At 32.6% G+C, this 23,789-nt stretch overlaps 1 protein-coding gene across 3 annotated transcripts in view; it reads left to right on the top strand.

Moving 5' to 3' along the window:
* The window catches only part of LOC135126680 (zwei Ig domain protein zig-8), a 208,207-nt gene that overhangs the window by 153,235 nt on the left and 31,183 nt on the right, over nucleotides 1-23,789 (top strand). For all 3 annotated transcript variants that reach the window (XM_064052751.1, XM_064052750.1, XM_064052749.1), the window contains exon 3: nucleotides 9,725-9,935. In XM_064052751.1, the coding sequence (XP_063908821.1) occupies nucleotides 9,725-9,935 (211 nt within the window). The remainder of the gene's footprint in view (nucleotides 1-9,724; nucleotides 9,936-23,789) is intronic.

Genomic DNA, 23,789 nt, shown 5'->3' with positions numbered 1-23,789 from the left:
TCCAGTGACTTAATGGACTCAATTGCAATACTTCCTTGGATTAGGCTAAATATTTATGCTTACGCAAAATTCTCATGAAGTTTTTCTTATGATGGCATGAATCTTCTGCTTTCTCAAATGGATGAATAGAGAATACCTATCATGTGTTATATTCAAGAAATTTTAAAGTAATTTTTATGCAGTTCCTGAAAGTCTAAAATTTGATTTTATAAATATTTATTATTTTAAGATGACCAGTATCAATATGAAATTAGAAACAGGTGCAGACAATAAAGAAGTGACAAAGGAGTATGTAAATGGAAAGCAGTAAAAGATAAATATTATTTACTACATAACTAACTTTATGGAAAATTTATAGTACTTAGTATAATACTTCAAATCTTTGCGGTGGTTTCGCAGATAATTTTTAAAATCTTCTAGTGAATGCACAAATCACAAATTGATAAAAAGAGGGTGATGCTAAAAGCCCACTCTTTTTTATTATATGATTTTTAAACGATCTACCACGTAATTTTCGAAATACATTTTTTATGGATTTTTTTTCAAATTGCGTTGTATTTACTTGATGAATGTGATAATGAAACTAAAAGATAAATTAAACATTTTATTAAACCAATTTCGAATTACCTACTTTTAAAATATAAAACAAAATAAAAATCGCCTGAGTTCTACTCCGACGGATTTACTTATAAATCGCTTTTAGTTGTAGGAAACACGTGAATCAAATTTCCTTTTTGTGATGCACCACACTGTTTGGTTTCGCCCACTACTAAGAACTTTAGATCTATAAGAGGATCCATCTTGAGCAAATTGTGGTTAACATAATCACACAATCCATTAAGTTTGTAAACATGAGTGTAACCATATCTTGATAGCTAACAAGGTTGATCTAATTCCCTTCATCTAACCACGTCGAGGGTTAATTTGACAGAATTATTATATAAAGGTGACCATAAATATGCAAATCTGCCCATAAATATCGCCCACTCAAACCCTAGAAATTCACAAGCTTATCAAACAAAGTGAACAACCGAGTACAAGATCCTTTCAGATAATAGACTTGTCTTTCGGAGATGTTCTCTACGCATTGCCTATCTATAAACTTTTATTACCTCAACTGCTCTCCTCATAAAGCCAAGCTGTTGGCGACAATATATTGCTTCGATTTCGACATATGTGTTTCGGAAGTGGGACGCATCGTGTCATCATGGAAAAAATCTCATGCGGATTATTGATATGACATCAGATATTTTACAACAGAGAAAAAACTCGGGCGTTACGAAAGGGTAATCTGGAATGTTTTGATTAAATTTGTCTTGATGCCTGTCATAAAACACATGCTCTGCACTGCTGATACACCGTAAAAATGTCGTCAAATCTAATCAAGCAGGCTGATATTCAAAATGGAGGTGCGCCGGTGGCTGATGTGTTGCTACAAAGTGATAAAGGGAAGGGGAGTTTACTTTCCCTCACAAGCCGGAAATCATAAGAAAATATTTATTCACCGAAACTTTGTGTGAAGTATTTCGGTTGCTATTGTACGGTCTTTTCAAATATGCGGAAAAATCCTGGAAAATTTTCTTTGAAATGAACAAGTTAATCTTCGTAAGGCTTTTTTCAGGTGGTTTATTAAATTCCCCAGAAAATATATTAACCGGTGAAGATAATATAAAAATATAAAACGAAATTTTCTGTTTTAATGTTCACACACAAAGAGATATTTCAACTCCCTAATCTTTTTTAATATAATGAATCATTAGACGAAACACAGTGCGAACATAGATCAATTCATCAGTTGCTCTAGTAGTACAGCATGTAATATATTCAGTATTCACGTAAGATCAACAATGAAATAAGTAAGGTCGACTAGGAAAACAATCATTCTGTCATACTAAAATTTTCTCCATAAAATTTAACTACAGCTTTTTAGACAGAACTAGACGTATTATGTTGATTTTAAGAGAGTGGACACTACCGACACTGAAGTCAAGTTAGAAAGAAACACAAAATATATATTCTGTCCCCACTCGTGCGGACTGTACTCCGTTACAATTTATTTAGAACTGGTTACAGGATGACTCAAAAAAAATATTTTTAAATAAAATAATAATTTCTTGCAAAAATTTCAGGATTTTTTGTATTCACGTAAATTAGATTTGCTAATAGCCGAAATGTCACATCGAGGCGACCGACATGATACTGAACCATTTACATAAAATTTTGATAAACCAAGCAGTAGTATAAGCATGATGGTCTACAATAGGTGCACCCTGCACTTACATCAAAATTTATTAAATTACATTCCAAAGAGACTTTTATTTTGTTAAAATGCAATTTTAATTTGAAATTATCTTGAAATTTCACACAGATTCCTCAATGTATTTAATGTTAATCTCATTGCTTGGTAATGCATATTTATAAACGATCTCGTCCGGAATTCTTATTTATCAAGGCAGACCTAATATCTTTGTATATGTGAGAAGGATCTGATATGAAATTTATATAATTTTTTAAACGTCAGCTGGATTAGAAATGAAATTTTGAATAACAGCCTTTCCACATTGGTTGATTTGCAGCACCCGTATATAATATCTTGTAATACCTACATTATTTAAATGCGCTTTTGTGCCTAAAATTATTAATTGTATACATGATTCCATAGTGACTGTCCACTTGTGGAATTCCCTGTAAAATTATACAAAATTACTTCTTTCCACCGACACGATATTGCATCTATAAATGAGTGGCTATGGCTTTCCAGTGTTTCAAATATTACACGAGGATGAACAACTCCAAATAACCGTGAGCTAGCGCTTACCAATAATAAAATTGTAAATTGGGGAAGTTATGGATAATATACTTTTGTCTGGGACTGTGCTAAGAGGCAGTTACTGTAACCTCATTTGACATACACCTGTTAAAACTTTTATGACTTAAGCGGTTTAAACCAAAGCACCCTTATAAGTCAAACTGGCTATTGTAAGCTTTGTGGACCCAAACCGCAAGATTATTACTGTCCATTGTTGGCATAATGTGACTGTGAACTGAGTTAAGTAATACAATAGCCAGTTTGACTTATAAGGGTGGTTTGGTTTAAGCCGCTTAAGTCAGAAAAGTTTTAACAGGTGTATGTCAAATGAGGTTACTTTACGTACAAATATTGACCATGCTCCTGTAAAGTAGGCAACTCAGGCATTATAAATCGAAAATTTGGTTTTGTCTTGCACCAGACCGAATTTTTTAATTTCTTTAAAAAGTGCATTACAAACGCTCGTTAAAATTTATCAAACTTTAGCCCCTAATATCTTGAAGATATCGTTCAAATTTTAAAAATGTATTTTGGTCGTTTTGTGGATCCATCTTTTATTAAGCAGAAAAGGCGTTTTCAAAATTAAATAATCATTACATTTAAAGTTATAAGAACCGTAAGACAAATAGAATTTTTTTGGCTTATTTGCTTAGGGTTGCTCATCTTTTTAAAGCTGTTTCATCTAAATATAAACCACAATCTTTTTCATTATCTTTAAAAGCTTTAACTTTTAAATTTAAATAATAAAAACTTTCGTGAAATGTACATGCCTGGGTAGAATTTTTTCAGTATTTCCGAGGTAGTGTATACGTAAAGATGGTAACAAACAATTTAATTTTAATAAAGATTCATAGTCAAAAGAAAATTTAATCGACAGAGATGCCTCGAGGCACAATCTCATAATTGTTTAAAAACTTCTTCTTTTAGCACATAGTTATAGAAAATGATGCTTTGATATATCACAAGTGTAACCCCGAAATATTTTGCTCATTTTAGGTAAGATTATCTAGTAATATTCTTAGTTGAAGTAATAACATTTTTGGACCGTATAAACAAATGTATTTTGATTCGACAAGATTTCAGTGCAGTCGGTTTTGTAATTTTTAAGTTAAAATGTAAAATGTTGTTTTGAATTTTTTTCCATAAATCTAGATATTTAAGGTAAAACACAAAGGCGGATTAATAAACCGTAAATATAAAAACACGTTGTTTTAAAATATGTAAATACGATTTGCTTGGCAAAATGTTTTCAGATGGGTGGTGGGGATGTTAGTCCTAAGACGCAACATGTTACGATAAGTATAGGTAAATCCAGTACTTGTATCCCTAATCAAATCACCAACAGCCGATAGACATCAGTTCGATAGGTCTTTTAATAACATTTTGATGATAAATGAAAAAATCATTTATATTATTTGACGCTGTGATTTGAGTACTTTTGAAATGGACTGAACGGTTTTTATATTTGCACCACAACAGTTACTATATTTTTGCTATAAATAGTATTTTCCTCGCTGAAGGTTTAATTTACTATACTGGATTCCTCTCAGCCAGAATGCTGCTTGAAAGATGAATGAAGTCCATTAACAATGTATTGTTATCTGGTCGTTGCCTCTTTTATTTCCTTCAATTTCATCAAAAAGGATACTCTATTTATTATCAATATACATTTAGACAACGCAATGACAATCGGGAGACTGCAGTTTCGGCCTCCTTAGCTCTCTGATCAGTACAACATATTTCAATAGCTGTCTAGTATTCGAATATTTATTCTTATACGCCTAAAGCAAGCAAACTAACGTGAGATATAAGAGAGCAATGTGACAAACATTGTGCACCTTTTAAGAGATTTAAAGCAACCTGTCAATGGGTGGAAACAACTACTTCCCGGACAATAGCCCCACCGGACTCTCCTTTAAACCTGCCATCAATGATGCGCTGTTTATACGTTTATTTAGCATTTTACCGAGATTAAGTAATCACGCATTTAACGAGGCATTTAGCGACGTCTGATTGGCGTAAAGTCCGTCACCTGGTACTCTAACGCCCTGCAAAAAATGTAATTGCAATCAAATATTTTATTGAACTCTGTATCTCACAGTCTTAAACATTACAGTCAACAAATCAGACATCATTAAAGAAACAAGTGAAGAAAACCGTTCACATTGTCCTGCTGTTTCTGCTAACAGAAGCAACATATCAAATTAACATATGTAAAGACTTTGTTGACAATGATAATGAAACTAATGCTAATTTGTTTTTAATTACATTAAAATAAATTAAAATGAAAATTTCAATTTCACCTTTAGCTATCTCCAGTGTCAAAATGCCAAAAGTTGTTCTCCTAGGAACATACCATTGTTCGTAATTTCTCCAATAGTCAGATCATGTTGATCAGAGTCGGTTAGATCAAAGCAGACTAGATTCTTTGACAGATGATCTCAGCTTGTCATGTTTGTAACTTGTAACTCTCATACCACTATTTGGTCCTACTTGCTATCCGAATGATAAATTCTTGTCTGTATGTACACCACTTTCTGCTCAGTGTTGGATCTTAACTATTTACGATTAAAAATAATAAATTTTTTGTTGGCATATTTCTAAACGTATCACTCGTACTTGTGAAGATTCTGCGTTTAAAAACAGAATCGTGCTTCATAATTTATTTGGGCATTTAAAGAAAATAATTCACTTACATGAAGTTTTATTCACTTGAAACATCAGTATGATCTAATACTACATTGATTCCACTAGAACGTAATTTTTAATTAAAACACGCCCGTTTCCGTATGTGAGGACCGTCAAATTGTTTTAATTTGCAACTATGTCTACATAATACAAAAACGATTTTGTTTTTCAAATGACATTACATGCCCGAATATAGTTTCTTCATAAAGGCGTGAAGAGATCTGTTTTACATTTGGTTTACAGGTGTTCAATATTTTTATTTAAAATTAAAAAATAATTATGAAACAATATTTTTATAATATATATTTTGACGTAATTTTTTCTTAAACAATAGTTTTTTTGTGTTTTTACATACGTAGTTGTTTTAACAGTGTTTTTTAATACTTATTAAGGTTAAATGCAAGTGTAAAGTATGAGGATTAACGTTTTAAAAATCAAGCAAGTTGAGCTTTTTTGTGAAATTCAACAAAGTTAAATTGAAAACGAAATAGGTAAAAGTAAAATCTCGAAAAAACCCCTTATTATGCGTTGAAATTATCATTGCTCTGCGAGCAATGAATGTTGTGCGTAAAAACACATCTCGACTAAAGGTAACCGATATAAATGTACAAGGACTGCGCATCATGACGCCGCAGTCATAAATTTTAAGCTCTGAAAAAAATTCAAGCTTCAAACTCGTTTATTCAGCTTACCTTTTGTGGCTACTTTTGTGGAATTATGTATAAGACAAAGTCTATGAGCTGAGCCTTGAGAGCTTCCAGTACTTTAGGGAACTCATTACAAAGTTCATAAAGTCGATACCCGAAGAGAATTTGCAACGAGTTGTGGACAATTTGGAATCGCCCTGGGTCACATAATTGCCCATATTTTCCCGAATAAATTAATTATTATCCAATTCGTTATCCGTCTTGATCTTATTGCGAACCTGCCTTCGGAGGAAATGGAGAGAATACGAACCAAACAAAACTTCATTAAAAAATTATATCCTATTCAAAAAGCGTGGCCAATATGTTGAAAAAAGAATAAATAAAGATTTTTCCAGCAATTTGCGGCGAAATTTCTGCATGTAAGTGTAGAGACGGCACTCCTCCTTTTTCGGTTAAAGTCACGAAACAAGTTTTAAGATTAGAATTTAGACCGAGCGTGTTTTATTCGAGGGAACGGTTTACCCCTGAAATATTATTTATTTATAACGGAAAATCTACACGTAAACTACATAGAAACGGCAAACTTTACGGTGAATAACAAAACGTTTGCTGGTTCTCCATTTTCTTGATCTCGCCGACCGCAACTTTCTTAATTTGAATCATGGATAGGTTCTTTTATAAAGTTTTTGCATTATTAATGGAGACGGAAAGTTTACGCGTGGTCCTGAGGGATTGATTGATCTGGGCGAAACCTTCAAAGCGCTGGATTTCTACTTTTCATTTGTGGTATTTTCCTCTTCTCTAACTTCTACCTAAAAAATTTACTCCAGTTCGGTAACTTTTGTCTACGAAATAAATTAGCTAATATTTCTGTTCTGTTCTAAAATCCATTATAAGCTATGAAGTTAGCTCAGCGGAATAAAAACAAATTATTTTTGCCACGTCTGCAAAAAAGTTAGAGCTGATTTATCTGTGTTATTCCTTGAGTTTCCACCTGAAAACACAGCGAGGGAGCTTTATGTTTCTGTTTCGATGTATACGCTTTGAGATTATCATTGTCTGTCTTTCAGTAAAATACGTTGTTTTTATTGGGACAGTGTATTTAGCCGGAACAGTAACAAGAGATTACAAATGTTAGGGTTTTCTTTTTCAAACGTTTCATTCTCTAAGCTAAACGAAACTAAATAAAACTAGAAATATAAATAAAGTGTGGAATTTTTTGCTGTAACGAATTAAAAGATAAGATCCGTAGCCTCACTGACAGGTTAATTAGCAGTCTTTCGACGAACTGGTGTAATTGCATTTTAGTATGTGTATATGAATGAAATAAATTAACGTGTGTATTTTATAATTTTTGTGTTCACAAGAGACATAATTCATTCATTCAGGAATACTCTCTGTATGTTATCAGTTTTATATATGTTTCAACATCTGACGAGGATTTTTAGCTCCATTTATGTCGTGCGGGAGAAGTACTATCTCTCTTCATTACCACAGTGGAAGTTAAATTAAAGTGGACGTTTCTGGTAGGTTTTTATTTTACGTGGTTCTGTTCAGTTTTTTTTTTCAAAGTAAAGTTTCCAATTAAACAATGAAAGTAAAGTAATGTTAAAATATATATATAACAACCGTTTTGAGAGTATACGAATACGATTTTTTTAGGGCAACAGATGTAGAGAATCCATAATTTATACTCCTAACTATATAGCTAGCAACACAACTTGAATGATGTTATTTAAGCTTAATAAATTTAGATGACAAAGTAGGATATGTTTAACAGCAGTTTATGCCGTCAAGTAGCTAGAAAATATTTTTTTATGGAACTTAATACAGATTTCATGCTGTCACAATCAGAAAATGCAAATATTTTAGGAAAAAGATGAAACCAGTTAGATTTGTAAATGTAAATTGCATATAATATTAATGCGAGACAAAATAAAAAAGCCAATTAATAAAGTTAAGATAGCATAATTTTTTTTATTATGTTCTCTTCCTCTACGCCAGGTCTTTTTCCTTCCCTCTACCTTTTTCCGTGCAAACGGACTTTGTTTACTTGCCTGCAGATAACTTAAATTATGTACTACAATATAAAAATAAGTAAATATATGTTTAGTTTTAATATTACTTTAACTCGTCAATACTTACCTAAAAATGTGTATTAAGTATATATAATTCTTGTTAATTGCATATACAAATTGAAGTGCACTCATACTAAATAAATTCATCGCAAATACTTTTCTTTTAATGAGAAATAATAAATAAATTAAGCGATATTTCCACGCAAACTGTTTTCTGAAATTTTGTTGTTGACAATGGAACCATATTGTAACAGTATCCAGATATAACTTAATTTATTAATTTTTAATAATTACAAATTCCAATTTTTTTTATTTCTTCTTTAATTTAATTGTCTGTATTTACCTCGCTTCGGTTGGGCGTCAAACTTATGGACTCGCCACAAAAAGTTTCATTTTTACCCCTTATAAAATAATATACTATTACCTTAAGTCCGTGAAGGCCAAAAGCTAGTTGTCTATACATTATACACCGACTTTTCAAAAGCGTTTGATGTTATACAAAATTTTATTGGACAAGTTACATACTTTTGAATTATGGCATAGTTGAGCTTTTACTTTACTTTCATATCAGCTGCATGGAAATAACAACAATTATAAACAATGTCACTTCTGTCGATCTTGTTAAATTATTCGTTTCATTTTTTCCACAATATCTATAGTATAAGTATTCCACTACTTTTCTGTGTATGAGCCCTCTTTTTATTTCTGTTGTTTTTTACCTTTTAGATGTTATATTTACATGAAGTTGCAGCAATTATTCAGTTTTCTTATAAGTATTCGACGATTCTCTAACGTTTTCGCTTCATTTTTGCACCGATAATTATCAATTATTGATTTTTATACTCTTCCACCTTTCTGGACAATCAGTATGAAGTAACAATAGTTACCTTAAATTTAATTTTTGAATGACACTATTACCATAATATAATTTTTAATACCAATGATTAATATAAAATGTACACGACACTGAAGGTAATTGAAAATTAATTTTAAAATTCTGGAAAGTTATCAATTAATTAACAACTGAAACTCAAACAAATGAGATCAAATCATTAACTTCCAACTAGAACACATCACATAATAAGCCAGGAATTTACAAAGCAAATTGCATGTTGCATTTTATAACAACTTGTACACATTAAAACCTGCTGTTATACCACTATTCGGTAGTTTGCAGGTGTACAAAATATAACATTTTAAACTGAATTACTATAAATCCACATGTCATTGACACAATTCTATTGAGTTTTCCATTTGAAGATTTGCAGTGCACTTAACACGCCCTTTGTAGCCAGATTATTTTCTTAAGAGGCCATAAAACGTTTAAAAAGGCGCCAATGGCATTATAACAGTAGTAATACGGTTTTTAATTTGATCCTTAACTTTAAAATATAGCCCACTCAACATCCTCGAATCGTCTTTTGCAAACATTTCCTTCTATTGCTACCCAATCTACTGAATTATATACGTCCTATATTTATGACACGAATTTTCTTTTGCAGGTTTCTTGGGTTAGGCACCGTGATATTCACTTGCTGACTGTGGGCAGATACACTTACACTTCAGATCAAAGATTTGAAGCCATTCATACGCCTCACACGGAAGAGTGGACCTTAAGAATACGATACCCTCAACGAAAGGATAGTGGCATATACGAATGCCAAATAAGCACTACACCGCCTATAGGTCATCCCGTGTACCTCACCATAGTGGGTAAGTCAGTGTGCTTGTAGTCATTAATGATTAAATAAATACCATCAAATTGTTTATAAATGAAAACTAGTGTAAAAGAAATGTTCCAAATATACTTATATTTTTTTAGTATTACAACATGGCACACAAATTAAATTATTTTATTTAGAACAAATTATTACAATACCACATTTCACTCGGTTATTATTTAAAATATTTATTTTTGATTGGCGTTAATTTTCTAATTGCTTTGCTTATCGTGAAACACTCCATTCTTCTTATTTTTTGCTATATCACTACATGAGTTTCCAATTTTAAAATATACTCAAATAATATTGTAAGTATAACCACTGTTAAAAGCAAAGTCATTATATTTCACAAAATTATTCATCTCGACTTTCTAGTCTACATAAAATTCTGTCGGGTATTAAACGATACTTTTTTCATGGTAATTATTTCAAGAAGTATACATCTGCAGGGTAATTTTTTTCCATAAGTACCATGCAGGTGTCAGTCTCACGTGTCGTTATTTTATTTTTTATTATCGTTTCATAGTTTGTGGAATGCAGAAATGTAGGTATCTCTTTTTTTTAATATTTGAGTTAAAAACTGCATTCATGTTTTTAGTTCCTCTCAGATATTATAATTTATAAGCCACTTCTTTGAACTAATAAAATATTAGTTTGACCTGTCATTTACAAAAGATTAAAAAAAAGTTTGTGTCTCAGTTGTTATTAAATGATGGTTGAAAAACGTTTCATTGACAAGTGTCTTCCAATATTATCTGTATTTTAATTAAAACAAAAATTGTTTTTTTGTACGACCATCACTTTTTCAATCATTTACCGTACAGGTTTCCATAGCAGTAAGTTCAGTTTACGGGTTGCTACGACCAACAACCAAGAGGCGAACGGTAAGGAATTTACTTACTGTTCAGCTGAACGGTAAGTAATCATTAAACAGCGGATTTCTGTCGGGCTACGTCACGATTATAGGTGGGGACGCGCTGGATCGCCGGGACTCAGTAGCGGGTGATAGATAATCACTAAATTTAATCGTCACTTATTCCATAAATACAATTAACGATTTATTAATCAAACGGCTACGTAAATGAGAACGGGAATTAACAGCAGAGTGCAACGAAGCAGCGTTATTCTAATCTCAAATAAACGAAGTGTAGCCCGTAATTGCAATGAATTCCCATCCCGTACGAGCCGTACCAAGTTTGGCCTTGCCTAGCCCGACAGAAATCCGCTCTCTAGTAATCATGCATTCAAGATTTTTTTTATTTTAAATTCCATGCTTGTTCGACTTCGATATTTTCGCTTTCAGAATTACTCATGACTGATATTTTAAGCAAATAAATCACTCACTAATAGTCGCGGAAAGAAAATTAACTCCAAATAGAGCCAGATCAAATCTAAATCGACAGCGGTCAAAATGGAAACTGATTTTTAAAATTGTTGTTTATATTAATCGAAACCATAGTAACAAATTTTAAATAAAAAAAAAGATCTTGTTGATGTTTGATATAAATTCTTTCAATTTATGAATTTGATAAAAAGACGCAAATTTTTTGATGGTCGTACAAAAAATAGTATAAGCATCACGAACGTTAAGGGGGTTTACTGGTCTCAGACACCCCTTACCGTTCTTAATACTTAATATACTATTTAGGTATATACCAAATAAACTTTGTAACTGTAGGATCTGTGCACTAATAAGTTACGAGGGTGGGGTGACAAGCACCGGGCCTCACATAGATATGGGAGTAATAAGATCAGTATAATGATGGCATTCCATAATTTCATCTTCCATCAGCTTCCCTTAAAAATTTCATGTCAATATATCGTTTAGTATTTGGATGGCAGTCCTTCAGATTAGATGCATCAAACAATTCTGACATAATGGAAAAAGTGGAAATTCGGCCAGTGATTAAATTTTTTTTTTTTTTTTGAAAGGCCTAAAAGCAAGTGAGATCAAAAAACAGTTGTATACAACATTGGGAGACTCCTCTTCATCATATACAACAATTAAGTGATGGGTTGCTAAATTTAAAATGGGTCGAATCAGCACAAATAATAGGCCACGCATTGGGCGCCCTGTTGAGGTGACCCCTTCAGAAATTACAGAAAAAAATCATAAAATCATCTTGGCTGACCGGAAAGTGAAAATGAGGGAGGTAGCAGAATCAATAAGGATCACAACAGAGTGTATTCGAAATATTTTAGATGAACACTTAACAATGAAGAAGCTTTGCGCCAGGTGGGTGCCGCGTTTGCTCGCTCCAAACCAAAAACAGCGTCGTAAGGATGTTTCGGCTGATTGTTTGGCACACTACAGGTGTAACCCAACTGAGTTTTGCGTCCATCCATTACTGTCGATGAAACATGGGTCCATCATTACATCCCCGAGACAAAACAGCAGTCGAGACAGTGGACCAAAAAAAGAGAACCTGCTCCGAAGAAAGCGAAGACAGTTGCATCGGCCAGTAGGGTTATGGCCACCATCTTTTGGGATGCGAGGAGAATAATTTTTATTGACTACCTTCAAAAGGGAAAAATACTTAGTGGGGAATATTATGCTACTCTACTACAACGTTTACAATAGGACATTAACGCAAAACGGCCACATTTAGCGAAAAAAAAAGGTGCTGTTTCATCAGGACAATACACCAGTCCATACTTCAGTCATTGCGATGGCTTCAATTCATGAATTTAAATTTGAATTGCTCCCCCACCCTCCCTACAGACCCTATTTAGCCCCTGGTGACTTCCACTGTTTCCCAAACCTCAAAAAGTGGTTGGGTGGTAAGAGGTTTATGACAACATCGAAGCAGCAAATAGTTATTTTGAAGATCTCTATAAATCGTTGTATTACTCCGGTGTAACTGCTCTAGAAGATTGCTGGGTTAAGTGTATCGAGCTAAATGGAGATCATGTTGAGAAATAAATTTTTTATTTTTTTTTTTATTTTATTTTAATTTTTTTTTTTTTTTTATTTTATTTTAATAATTACTTTTCCAACAGGCCGAGAGGCCCAATTACAGGAAAAGGGGACATACAAAAACACCCAGAGGCAAAGCGGGAATCGAACCCACGACCCAAGGTGTAGTGGGCAGATGCCAAGCCACCTCACCCACCGGGTCCTAAATAAAAATTAACCGAAAAAAACAATGCATTCCTGTTCAGGCCCGTCATTAATCACCCCACCCTCGTACTTTATTACCTGTATTTATTGCATGTGACTCATACACATTATTTATCATCACACATATTTAAGTTCATAACAAATCACTGAATGAAACGTTATTTGTAATATTTCGACTGAGACTCACATTGGAAAGCTTGGACTCTTATTACTAATTAATTATTAATAATTAACAAGTTAGGATCAATTACAAATTTTAAATTCGGAAAAAAAATAAGTCATATCGTTCTTATTAAGTGAATCTTTATGAACCAGTTCATTATTTTTTAGTGGCTAGCTCTCTCCGAAGGTGTTATTAAATTTCATTTATTTATTGTATGTGATTATTTTGAATAACAACTAAGTCATTGAATTTTAGAATAACGTTTCCAAGCACAAAATATTCGAAGTATATGTACCTAAACTATTTCACACAACTTGTTTTTATAGAAAAATGTTTAAATGTTCATTCTAAATTAAGTATTAATAAGCATCTTGTGAGTACGTGGGTTGAGCGAAGAAATGAAGGGGAACCTTTATTAATTACCACTTGTTCGATTAAAGTGGAAAAGCTATTTTTGTTTGTGTCTCAAGGAAAGTCCCGATTAAAAGCAGAGATGGAATAAATAGGAGGCGCGGGAATTTGCTGTCGGCAAGAAGGGAAATATTAATTTATGTAATCTAATTAAAAGAAGTAGCGAGTTTGCCTGTACCTTTACAACGAAAATTTAGCAGCGGTTTAAATTAAAAGTTGCATCGTTAAATTTTTAATGTACAATTAAAAGTTAAATAAAATTAGGAAGATTGAATACTTTAACTAACAGCTGACTACGCTAAGTAGTTCTATAAATTGGAGTCTTAGTATTTGCGGTTAATCGAACTGAAGGCTTGGAAGCAAAGTTTTAAGGAGTTGAAAACAGGTGGTACTTATATTTTGCTTTTTGAGGATTAAGGTATTAATCCAGCGCTTGTGCAGTTTTTAGCAGTAACTGCAATGAACTTCCACATTTTTATAGTTTCATCTTGAACGGCTGTTAGTTATGTTTGGAATTAGTAAATTCGTTCGCAACATTTCTTTTTTACTGAATATTTTACATCATTCATTCATGAAAAATACGACCCTTTGAATGTATTGAATATATTTATCACACTAAGTTTTATCTCCGTATTTGTGTAAAAAAGAAGTACAGGTATTAAGCGCCAACTGAAAAATAAATGTAGCAGTTATCATTATCAATTATTATTATTGAACGTTACTGCTTGCCACAAAATTTAAAAATTTGTGTTTTTAAATAAAAGGAAAACTATTTAACGTGTTATTAGAACAGCCGTATATGGTAGATATCATTTAAAAAAGGGGTAAACCTATTTCAATTAAATAATATCGAACGATGAGGCAAGGACCTAAAAATATAAGCTCAAGACACTTACGTAAATCTGTGTAAACCAAAATATCACACCTTAAGATCGTAAAGAGACTATTTTACTGTTTTTCATAAACTGCCAATGTATACCGAACAAAATGCGTACGTTTGAAGTTTTTATTAGAAGAAAACCTTATTGACTTCTTTTGCATATGTGAACGTTGGCTCTTCTCGGTAGAGGCATTATTTTTCAACTTCACCGACTTTGATGTTGGCAGTATTTATTGTCGAAACAATTCTCTCCATTTTGTTTTGTCGGAATATGCCTAAGAAAAAGGAATCCAATATGTAAAAGTACGTGTCGGAAATTTCTGCAGTGATACGTCTTTTAAAGCGATTGCTATCTGCGTAATTGAAGCAAACTACTTTACTATTGTTGCATATAGCCCACCCTGCACTTATAATATTAAATTTATTAACCACTTTACATACGAGGGTACTTCAAACATGAATGCGAATTTGTTTTTTTAACAAAAAGGAATGAGATTTAGAAGTTGAACATGAGATTTAGAAGTTGAACTAATAGTTACTGATCACCGGCGTCATAGTTGCAGTGATTACTTTTAAAAAATTTTAAAGACCTATCTGTAAAGGAAGTGCCGTTAACAAATGTTCAGGGCATTATTATCAAATTTTTAGTAGCTGAAAATATTTTACCACCCCAAATTTATATGCGACTGCATAATCAGTTTGGAGATAGATGCCTCTCAGCCTCGCAAGTGTAACGATGTTGAAAGGTATTCAAAGAAGGTCGAGAAAACTCGAGAATTAGTCGCATCAACGACACCCGCAAACGAGCATTACTGAGGATAGTACCTAGTGAAAACATCAAAAGGATGATTTTGGAGGACAGGCAGGTTACTATCTGACAACTTGTTGACAAAATAGGTGCACTGACCTAATTTGTATGCAAATTAGATTTACGTAAAGATCAAAACGAAAGAATATTTCTATCCGAAGTTCAGTTCTCCTCCAAAACAACCCTTGACCATATATTTGGAATTTGACGAAGCGTATACCTACTACACAAATGGGGTTGGAAAACCTCTGAAAAGTACCCTTATAGACCAAACTTGTCACCCTGCGAGTTTTTTTTATTTTTGGTCTCCTAAAAGGAACAATATTGACAATAATAATAATTATTATTATGCAGTACAAGTATTTGTGCGGAGTTGACTCACGGCATAGAGCGAAAGTTTTTACAAAACAAAAAAATTGGTCTAAAGAGTTAGACAGTACTTCCCTCGCTGTCGGAAACTTGACGACTGCATGCCTATTATGTTTTTTTTTTCTCATTACATTTTTGTAGTGGGAATTTAAAAAAAAATTGTGATGACGTCATCAACATTTTTGCAAGGACACGTATATCAGTTGGGATAGATGTAGTGTAATACTAAGGATAAAATTATTGTCTTCCCAAATTTTCGGGAAAATGAATTGAGTCGTTTTGAATATTGATTTCTTATAATCAATAAAATAACGAAACAATTTACTCACGTATACGGCGCCGGTGTGTAATATCTAGAGAGCGGATTTCTGTCGGGCTAGGCAAGGCCAAACTCGGTACGGCTCGCACGGGATGCGAATTCATTGCCGTTGCGGACTGCACTTCGTTGATTTGAGATTAGAATAACGTTGTTTCGTTGCACTCTGCTGTTAATTCCCGTTCTCATTTACTTAGCCGTTTGATTAATAAATCGTTAATTATATTTATGGAATCCAGCACGTCCCCCCCTATAATCGTGACGTAACCCGACAGAAATCCGCTGTCTAGTAATATGAGGGGCAACTGAAAATCGTTTATGTATAAACATTCTTAATTTAAGATGACAAGCGTAACAGCATACGTGAGAGTCAAACAGAGAAACTGTAAACAAAACGACCATCGGTTTTATTGCTTCGACTTCCGCTTATTATATAAAACATTGGGTTTTATTTTAATTCTTGACAGTGAAATTCACAATTGGTTGGTTATAAACATGTCTATTCCACATTCGCGGAACCTAGTCAACGAACAAAACAAACGCACGTCTGTAATGTTAACATAGATGTAAATAAGCGTGCTACCCTTATGTTTCAACCGAGTTTTTCCTTTAACAAATTTTGTGTCTACCAAATTGGGTTGGTTGGGGTGTAATACTAATAATAAGTGTTGCCTATAATTTAATCAATAAAATAAATTGACTTCATTAATTTTTTTGAACCACCTCTTAAGAAAATCTAAAAAATATGAATGGAATGATAAATCACAAGTAAAAACACATCATATATTTTGCATTTTAGATAGGATTTATTCAGCAAAATTTAAGGGTGACGTCATCAATTTTTTTAGGAGGGATGAACAAATACATTTTGAACAAAAGTTTACCATGCTTATAATAACTTTAAAATATTCCCAAGATTTCAAAGCATAGGATTCCTTACGGGACATTACCAGTTTAACAAACATCTATACACGATAGGGGTGGTAACAGACCCAATCTGTCGTGGATGCAATGAAGAAGAGGAAACAGCTGAGCACATTCTTCGTGAGTGTCCAGCCCTAGCCTCCTACAGGGAATCCATACTAGGGGACATCTGGCCTAGTATGGCAAATATCAGGGAGTTTCCACCCTCTGCATTACTCAAGTACATTCAAGCAGTTGGGTGGCTTGACGAGTAGAGGAGCGGGAAAACACCCTGATATGGACTTGGGGAAAGTACAATGGGCCCAAAGGCGAGGCCTAAGTGCCGGCTGGCTACGGTCAGCCCCCATAAATTAAGAATCCAGAATCCAGAATCCAGAAGATTTCAAAGCATTCGGTTTTGTAATTCCTGATTAAATCGATAAAATAAATTCACGCCTTCATTAATTTTTTTGAGTCACCCTGCATATGCAAATCCAAAAATATGAATGGAATGATAAATCACAAGTACAGACTCATCATATTTTGTACATTTTAGATACGATTTATTCGGCAAACTTTTGAGCTGACGTCATCAGTTTTTTGTAGAAGATAACCAAATATATTTTGACTAAAAATTTATTATGCTCTTTATAACCTAAAAACATCTGCAAGATTTCAAAGCATTCGGTTTTGTAGTTCCTGATTAAATCAATAAAATAAATTTACGCATTCATTAATTTTTTTGAGTCAGCCTGTGTATGCAAATCGAAAAAATTTGAATGGAATAATAAATCACAAGAAGAGACTCACCATATTTTGTACATTTTAGATAGGATTTATTCAGCAAAATTTTGTGGTGACATCATAAATTTTTTAGGGGGGACGACCAAATACGTTTTGATCAAAAATTTACCATGCTTATGATAATTTTAAAATATCTTCAAGATTTCGAAGCATTCGGTTTTGTAGTTCCTGAGTAAATCAGTAAAATAAATTTACGCTTTCATTTATTTTCTTGAATCACCTTGTATATGCAAATCCAAAAAATATGAATGGAGTGATAGATCACAAGTACAGACTGATCATATTTTGTACATTTTAGATATGATTTATTCGGCAAATTTTCGAGCTGACGTCATCAAGTTTTTGGAGGGTATAAGCAAATATATTTTGACTAAACATTTATTATGCTCTTTATAACCTTAAAGCATCTGCAAGATGTCAGAGCATTCCGTTTTGTAGTTCCTGATTAAATCAATAAAATATATTTACGCATTCATTAATTTTTTTGAGTCACTCTGTATATGCAAATCCAAAAAATATGAATGGAGTGATAAATGACAAGTACAAGCTCATCATATTTTGTACATTTTAGATATGATTTATTCGGCAAACTTTCGAGCTGACGTCATCAAGTTTTTGGAGGGGATAAGCAAATATATTTTGACTAAACATTTATTATGCTCTTTATGACCTTAAAACATCTGCAAGATTTCAGAGCATTCGGTTTTGTAGTTCCTGATTACATCAATAAAATATATTTACGCATTCATTAATTTTTTTGAGTCACCCTGTATATGCAAATCCAAAAAATATGAATGGAGTGATAGATCACAAGTACAGACTCATCATATTTTGTACATTTTAGATATGATTTATTCCACAAACTTTTGAGCTGACGTCATCAAGTTTTTGGAGGGGATAAGCAAATATTTTTTGACTAAAGATTTATGATGCTCTTTATAGCCTTAAAACATCTGCAACATTTCAAAGCATTCTGGTTAGCAGATTAAAAATTAAATTTCAAAATGTTGTTTTATAATTTTGATTTTTTTTCCAAAAATCTGGACGTTTCGGGTGAAAAGTCGATTCGGAGTTGTAAACTACATGTGTAGGACTATGTTATTTTATACAATTGAAAACCCATTTACTATGTACAATTTTGAAGTGACGTCATCGCATTAGTGGTGGGGATGATTAGACAAATTTTGGTTAGCGTTTTACCATCTACATGATATTCTTAATATAAGTACAAAATTTCACAACAATCGGTCGAGTACTTTCGGAGATTATCTGTCTAATAAAAATCCGGGACGGCAGACGGACAGACGGACGGACAGACGGACAGACGGACAGACGGACAGACGGACAGACAGACGGAAATGGGAGACCTATTTCTTCGTCTTCTAGGGGTCATGAAAGATCGAGAAAACGTAAAAGTAGAGAGTCGGCCGACGGACTCGATTACAATACTTCCTTTGCTTACGCTCGGGAAGTAAAAAGCAAAATTTCTGGAGAGTTTGACAGAAGTGTATAGAGTAAGAGAATAGCATCTAAAGAAGATATAACTGTTGTTTAGTTTTTTTTGTTCAAATAAAATGCAGTTATACTAAATTGCCAATGATATTTGAACCACCCCCATATATACATATGTAATCTCTAATAAACTGATAAATCAGAACACATCACGTTAAACAACTGCTCTAAAATGATTACTCATTACGTAACTAAACAGGTCAAATTGTTTAATTAACTAAGTAGTTGCATGGAAATTACAAAATAGTGTTTATTTATATCAAATTCCATAAACATTCTTTGATGCTCTGAATACAGAAACTGTAATAAACGCTTTGAGTGTGATTGAAAAATAGCGAACGGTAAATTTAGGAAATAAGTATTTGGCGTCCGATGATAACATAAAATTAATGAATTTTACACAAAAGGTAATATCATGTTGTTTTAACCTAACACTAATTGGCACCATTATATATATATATATATATATGTATATATAGGGTTATTCACGAGGAATAATGAGCCTGAAAAATTGTTGATAACAACCAATATTGCTTTTCACAGCTTATTTCGCTAAGTGTACTTACTTTTTTAAAAAGTTATAGTTTGAATCCACGATGCCCATGAATCATTATCATTATCATTTTTATCATACTCTACAAATTTATTACAATTTGTGCAAAATGTATACCTATTCAAATAATGAGCACGTGTTTATGCTCAGTGATATCCCGAAAGAAGAACACGTTCTGACACTATTTTTAAAAGATTGGAGAATCAGGTGAGAGCTAAATGTCGTCCCGTTAAGTTATCAAAACAAAGGGTAGCTCCCGGTGAGGAAAACGAACTAGAAGTCATTCAAATTCTTCAGGAGGAACCCCATGTGCGACAACGCTAATTGGCAAGAAGGGTAGACATTAGTCAGTCGCCTGGTTGCAGAATTACCAAGGAAAATAAGTTTCATTCTTATCATATCACTTGGGTCCAAGAGCGTAAGAAGAGTACCCTAAAACAGTTAATTTTTGTCGATTTGTTCGGGAACAAACCATTTTAGATCAAAGTTTTTTGAAAAATATGTTTGTTAATGATAAAGCATCTTTTAGCAACAATGGGGATATAAATAAACATAATAATTGTCACTACTATGCCCAAAATAACCCCCTCTAAATTCGCGAAGGATGCTTTCAAAGAATTTATTTTACAAATGCCTGGTGTGGAATATTGGGGAATAGAATTTTAGGAGCATACTTTTTTCACGAAAGATTAAATGGTCAAGTGTACTTAAATTTTCTGAGAGGGTAGAATTACAAAGAAGACAAAATATGTGGCTTCAACAGAATGATACACCCCCGCATGTCCACAGAGACGTCAGACACTATTTTTTGCAGTGTATGCAAATAAATTCATAGGTAGGGGTTCAATTAATCCTTGGTTCCCTATAAGTCCTAATACAACCTCAATAGATTAATTTTTAAAAACATTTTTTCCGTTAGTAATTAACTAGTAAGTAACTACATATTTAAGTCTTTTATGATTTCAGTCCCTAAACTAACAAACTTTTAGATATGCTTGCGATGTTTACATAATTACATATTAAAAATGGAATTTTGAAGCTACATGTAGGGCCCGGATTTTAGGTCACAAAAAATGACGAAAAAGTCGCCTAAAATAGGCTTTAAAAAACTTCAAATTAGATTACAAAAATGTTGAAATAGGTTCAAATAGGTTGACACAAATCTGAAATCTTAAAAATTTCAAAGCAACTAAAACTATTTTTTTTAGTCTTTAAATTGTTTAACAGTTATTCGCAATATTAATTAACATAATACATATATTTAGTTATTTAGAGTTTTAAATATACTCGTAATACTATAATAAATAATTTTTTCAAGCGGGCATTCGCATGACAAACTATATATCGCTCTAGATTTTTACACGTCATTGATGTGCGATTATCTGCAAAAAAAATAGTTAAACATGAAAAACATCTTTTTACATCAATTGATGTAATTGACGCAAACTTTGACGCAATGGGTTTTTTACATTCTTTTTGTGAATGTATCCTTTTTCATGCTGTTCCAAAAGAAACATCTTTTCACACTTAAACTTGAATATTCAACATTAAAATTAAAATATAGTATGTTACTTAAATAACAACAAATTGATGAAAATCGTAATTACATGCTTACCACTTTGCCACATGCTTTTCAGAATAATCCGCTGCCATCGTTGGCAATTTAATATATATTCGCATCATCCATGGATTAGAGCCAGTGGTTAATCTTAACCGTGTTAGAGGTTTTTTCTTTAGGCATCACGATGTTTAAGAATATTTCACAAGTGAACACCAAACTTACACCACGACACAATTTTAACAGAACGTCAAAAATATGGCAAGTGGGATTAGCAGGAGTGCATTTACAAAATAACTAATAAAAATGTGTTACAAACTTCTTTGTAAGATAAAGTATTACAATTGAAAGTAAAAGCGCAAGATGTCTTTCAAAGAGCTGCAGCACTTTATTGGTGCTCTTTCCTGGAAAGGTCTGCTTTCGTCTCACCCATTGTATGGATTTTTGTGAAATTACCGCAAAACAGCAAGTTTAGGACGTTTTAGGTCACAAAAAGCAGTTTTAGGTCACATACTCTCATTTTAGGCAATTAGGCAATTATAAAATAGGCTCAAATAACGTTATTTTTTGCGAAACACATTTATAACTAAGTTTTATGTAAATGCCTTAAACAGGAACAAAAAGGCAAAAAACCTAAAGTCCGGGCCCTATACATAAGCTCCGCAAAGTATTGTTGGCTACATCAAAAAATTTTTCAGGCTCATTATTCCTCGTGAATCACCTTGTACATATTACGTCACTTCATTACAAGCAACACATTTTTCTAGCAATAATGAGCTAGCTATAGAGCTTCTTCCAAACTCATAATTTTACGCGTTTAAAAAAATAAATGCAGGTTATTTGTTTTTTTTTTCTTAATTATTTTTACAATATTGATATTACTATGAGATTAATGGGCTAGCTAATAGTAGGTCCAAAACTTCGGGAGTTGATTTTCTATTGGCTACGAACATTGTCACTGATATTAAGAGCATTCCGTCCAGAATTCGTCCTTGAGAACGGAAGAACTTGCCCTTGCTGTCAACACCGACTCACTTCTAATCGCATGTCATAAAAACGTCTACCTTACCACCCCTATAGTAAGAATAATTTATGGAACCACCCAATGAAAGACACTCATTTTCCTCGGCATCCGATTCTGCTCAAATTCTAGACTAATAATTTGTATTTTGCTTTTTTTTTTCCGCCAGTGATATTATATAAGTAATGCCGTTAAGAAATTAATAATTTAACTGTTAATGATGGTACATATTAAAATACTGCATTTTAATTTACTTTTTACACAAAAAACTTTTAATACTTATAATGTAAAACCTGTATTGTAAGACAAAGAATTGGACTTAATTTGAGCCATAAAATACATTTTGGATGGTTAATCGTTACGTCTTAAATACTCAATTATTTACTAAAATTTTAAGTTCCGATTTTCAGTAAACTAATTTTAAACATAGTATCTCCACGACCGTGTTTGCAAATTATTGCTTTTTGATTGATAAAGCCTTTAAAGGTAAACCTAGGATATCGGTCTAATTATGGCCTTAATTTCGAAATGATACCGAACGAAAATTTAAATTTTTCTAAGTTCGTTCTGTTGAGAATATTAAGCAGGCTACACACATATAAAATTTTAGTCAATATTGTTGATGGTTTGCAAGATATTTGTTCGGGTAGATGTATTGAATCTCCCATAAGAAAAATACGGAAGGAATCCACCTCTTAAATAATGTTATTAACTTACTTCTCTGTCATATATCATCTACCTGTTTGCGTACATGATCCCCAAAACTACTGGAGTTAGAATTTTAGATATTCTTTAAAATTATTGTCCGTTAACTAAAATTTGTTTGTTCACTGCTCATTGTCCATTGAACATATTTACGGTTTACTACTGCATCCATGATTTTTAACTTGCGTGTGTAGGTTTTTAAAAACAAATTTAGAATTGCATAATAAAATTTTGAAATTTAACTTAACAATTACACAACCGATTCATTATTTCTAAATATATCTAAAAAAATTTTATAAAGCGTAAAACATTATATTATAGATCTTCATTGTATATTTCAACAAAGGAAATCTTACTCGCCCAGAAAAAACTGAAACACCTTATTTTTGTTGCTGAGAACATCTGATGTTCGTGTGTTGTATCCCCCAGCCAAGGTGATTGTGTAGTTCATATGATGCGATGCGAGACTTGCGGTGGTTTAGACTCAAAAAATATTCTTTCATTGAGGAATATCCTTAATTTCTTGCTAATTCCATTTTTGTATATCGGTAAAAAATGCAAGTGTGTATTAATTGCTGCATAATAATTTTACCGTTAGATTCAAATTAATATACCGTACCTGAATTGACAAAACTCTTCTAGGTACCAAGAATTATATTCCATTAATTGGTTGTTACTTTTTTATGTCATAGAATTAATTACGACTTCCAGTTAAACGAAAT

Source organism: Zophobas morio, unplaced genomic scaffold, assembly GCF_036711695.1.
Source record: "Zophobas morio isolate AGI-343-1 ecotype UQ-CSIRO unplaced genomic scaffold, CSIRO_AGI_Zmor_V1 ptg000011l, whole genome shotgun sequence".
Lineage (NCBI taxonomy): Eukaryota > Metazoa > Arthropoda > Insecta > Coleoptera > Tenebrionidae > Zophobas > Zophobas morio.
This window is presented reverse-complemented; position numbering and strand designations above follow the sequence as displayed.